The sequence below is a fragment of the Nematolebias whitei genome, chromosome 16, assembly GCF_014905685.2.
Source record: "Nematolebias whitei isolate Nwh7 chromosome 16, NemWhi1, whole genome shotgun sequence".
In the NCBI taxonomy this organism is placed as follows: Eukaryota; Metazoa; Chordata; class Actinopteri; order Cyprinodontiformes; family Rivulidae; genus Nematolebias; species Nematolebias whitei.
The window spans coordinates 2390657-2394824 of NC_056513.1; the positions used below are offsets into that span (position 1 = coordinate 2390657).

General features: G+C 40.4%; 1 protein-coding gene across 2 annotated transcripts in view; it reads right to left on the reverse strand.

Annotated features, from left to right (window-relative positions):
- The window catches only part of zgc:158270 (uncharacterized protein LOC791213 homolog), a 26862-nt gene that overhangs the window by 17522 nt on the left and 5172 nt on the right, over window positions 1-4168 (reverse strand). For both annotated transcript variants that reach the window (XM_037690048.1, XM_037690047.1), the window contains exon 2: window positions 1206-1489. In XM_037690048.1, coding sequence (XP_037545976.1) covers window positions 1206-1489 — 284 coding nt within the window. The remainder of the gene's footprint in view (window positions 1-1205; window positions 1490-4168) is intronic.

A 4168-nucleotide genomic window follows, 5' to 3' on the forward strand; every position in this document is an offset into this window, starting at 1 on the left:
AGATGTTGGATGCTGCAGATGTTGGATGCTGCAGATGTTGGATGCTGTCTATCATGGTGCACTAAGATTCATAACTGGCTACAACTATCGTACCCACCACTGCACCCAATATTAACTGGTTAACTGGTCACCATTAACTTCACACAGACTCTCTCACTGGTACATCTTCATCTTTAAATCACTTCTTGGTCTGCTGCCTTCATACATCTCCTCCTACATGTCTCTGTGTGAGTGCAGCTACAGCGTGCGCTCTCAGAACATCATTACCTGCAGTGTTCCCTCAGTGAGGACTGAACTAGACAAAAGGACCTTCTCCTACTCCGCTCCTGTTTCCTGGAATATGTTGTAAAAAGATCTGAAGCTCTCGACCTTTGACCTCTCTAAGTGGTTTCAAACATCTCAAGTTTCTGGCAAAAACCAGTGCAGACATGTTCCTGTTTTCAGTACTTTACATCACCTTAGAACCTAGCTGTATTTGTTTTTTTTAAACCATTTTCTTTAACTTGTTCTTCTTAATTTGTATGCTTTCTTTTATGAATGTCTACTATTGTCATCACTCTTTGTTAAATCAGGTCTCTCTTGTAAATGAGTCCCCGAGACTCGATGGGATTAACCTGTAGAAATAAAGGTTGAATGAAAAAATAGCCTACGCTGGGTTATCTAAACGTTAGCTTGCTAACTTGAGAGGCAGGTAACTAATGACAAGTGGGTTGAAGGACTGAAGAGATTTTATTATTGTTGATTTTTTTTTTACAGATCAGTTAAAATAAACTTATCAGGCTCCGTTCAGCAAAATACGCCACACAGCTGCTCCCTGCTTGTCTGTGCTGAAAGTGAAACTTAAGGCCATGACTTGAAAGTAGTCTTCATGCACCCTCTGCTGGATATATTGTACAATTATGACTGGGTTCCATCCAGCATTTTAGGGGTGAAAATCAAAAATGCTTATGTTGGTGAATAAGACAATTATCACCGATACGATACGTCCACAAACGTCTACATCGGTCGAAATTATTGGCCCTACCAATATATCGGCCGGGGCTCTAATTTTTAACATAACATTTATACCACCTTATGAAGATTGATGAAAACTTGTTCAAATCCATTAGATTATGCAATCATTTTTGAGAATAGTAATTGATTACAATAACAGGGCTACAAGTAATACAGTTGTTGGAATGACAAGTCTTCAGCTGACAGTTTACCTTTCTGTACATGTAGCGCAGCATGAAGTCCAGCAGAAAGGATTTGCCCTTGCGAAAAGCTCCAGCCACTGAGACAACGACCACGTTGAGGTCCTGCACCTCCTTCTGCAGCAGCAGTTGCTCCAGTGCTGCCTCCTGCAATGAAAATGAGTGCTCCTCTTCATTCGCCTCCACAATCTGCACCGGTCGGGCAACAAACACCTCTTCTTCCTCTTCATCTTGCTGGTCATCCTCCTCCACCTTATATCTCAGTCGGGATGTTTCTGATTTAAATGCATGGCCACCTGAAAGGAAAACAAAGTCAAAATTCTGAAAGCTCTTGGGGCAGCAGAAGACAAAAAGATGATCTCGTTCAGATAACAGTCAATGGGTTGATTCTGCCAGTCCTAGAGAACAACTGACAAAACACCTTGAACAGTAACACAAGTGTGGTACCGTTAATATTACATGAACAAGCAAAGCAACTGCAGTAATGCAGCCAAATGTATTTTCTTGACCAGCCAGTGCTATTTTACAGTACTGGTATTTTTCTTTGACGAGCGATTCTTTCCATTTGGTATTTACTGCCTCATCCGTAAGACGACATCCTTGAGCTGTTTCTACAACTTAAGCAGAGCACTGCGTCTGTTTGCTCGTGATCTGGAGTCTGAGCGGAGCTGCTACGATCTCCGCTCCTCGTCTAGAAGTGGCAGAGCTGTGTGGGGGGGTGGGGTATTTGGTAGGCGGGGCGCTTGGTTCTGTTGACAGGGCGGGGCACCCTCCTTGAATAATTGTAGGGGAAACATTGTGCGACTTTCGTGGACTCACTCTTTTGCAGGTTTTCAACACAAGATTGTACAAGACACACAACTGGCTGATTGAGGGAAGGCGACTAACCACAGCATTGTGCTGAGAGGCGGACTGGTCATCGGGAGTACTGGAACATTTCCCAGTGGACTGGCCCCCTCAGTGATCGCCGAGGGACTGGACCAAAGGCTTGGTTCAGGTCGCAGACCCAGGACGCAAAGCAGTGCTCTGCTGACAAACAGCCTCAGAAAGAGAAAGGAGGGGCTGCAGTGGGGTCTGAATTTCCTCATCGCTACTGCTCAGGGAGCTTCAGTGAGGCAGATACCTGAGTGAGCGGCATATGCTAGGTTGTTATTGTTTATTTAAAATAATCAAGTGCGACCCAAACTGAACTTTTAGTCCAGCCCCTCGGAGATCACCGAGCAGGCCAGGCCACCAGGAAATGTCCCAGTGCTCCCGATGGCCAGTCCGCCCCCGGAAATGGCTCAGTAACTGTAGCATCAGTCTGTCTGCTCTCTTTCGCTGAGCTCTTTTAGAGCATTTAGAACGTTTAGAACATTGTTAAATGAGGGACTACTGTACATATATATCGACTGAGACATGAAAGATTTGTATAAATGCTTTGGTCTCCTGATTTACATGTTTGTGTTCCTGCCAAGTATCCAGGATCAATGGAGACAGAACCACATAATGTCTGCTCCCCTTCCAGCCAAAATAATAAGAACACGAGACAGATTCAGATCCAGATTCTGGAACATTCACCTGAGTGATCCTGAGCAGGACATTAAAAAATAACTAAAAAAAAGGAACTGTGATGTGCCCCTTGTTTTGTACAGAAACTGGTTTTACGAGTGGCACAAATGATTTATGGCATTTTATTATAACACCTCATAGTTCTGCACAAGAAAACGCCCGAGAAAATGGCTGCATTTCATGGGAAATATTGTATAAAACTTGTTAAATTTGTACATGTTTATGAATATTACTGTTTATATTTGCATTCTAAGTTGTAAAAACAACTCATTATGAATGTTAGTGGTTTTCAAAGTAAAGAATTCCCAGTAAAGTTTCCACACAAATTTTATTTTTTATGTGATTTTCTCATCCACCAGCAAAACCCCGGAAAGATGAGTGAACTTGAGCCTTCAAACTGACCCGGTACGGAGCTGAGACCTGCTGACATGATGCAGCTTGATCAATCATGTCCTGCCTGCAGTGATTATAAATGACCCGATGTGGTCACATTAAATAACTTCTCCACCAAAATACGGTATTTATCAAATTTAACTTTGTCTAAATGTATGTGCGTATAAAAGCCAAAATAACTCGTGCTAGAAGAGTTCCATTTTCCTAAGATGAGAGAATTAATCTTTGATTATTGTTTAGATTGTTCAGTTTATTTTACTACTTTTCAAACTAGTTGTTCTCCAACTTATTATCCTTTATCATTTGTGTTGTTTGATTTTGTTTATCGTTGTTGATGATTCTTAGTTTGATTCATTATTTTTGTAATAAAACGTCTAAGACAAAATTGGTCTCTTCATTCAGATGAATATTCATGTTCTGGTCCAGAACTCCCTGTAATGAACAGAATCTACTTCAGTGACTGAGTTCTGATTATTAAAGGGTGACACATTAATTAAGTTGTTGCTGGTCAATAAACTGACCAGCTGCTTTAACGAGTGCAAAACAAGTAAACAAGTGAAGTGAGGAGCGTCACCGTCCTTCCTCCATCACTCATATATGCTGCACACATTACCAAAACTCCCAGTATGAAGAGAAAACTCCAGCTTGATGGAGAAAATGTGGAAATATAAATGTGAATCATTTTCATGTTGTTTGGGTCTGTCAGTAATTAAAACTTACTTGAAGGAGTTGCATAATGCAATACAAAACATTACTGGAAATCAACAGCTTCTGGAAAGTCCAAGTATTGTTTGTTACGGCTGAAGGATGGTCAAGGATGGACAAAATATGGATATTTAAGAGAATAACTGACTAATATCTGAAGCAGATGTACAAGTTAAATATGTTTATACTTGTCAATAAATGAGTAAATGAAAAAGAAAAAGTATTTTAAACATTTTATTGTGAACAAACCAATGTATAAGTTAACCAGATATTAGGGGAATATATATATATATATATATATATATATATATATATATATATATATA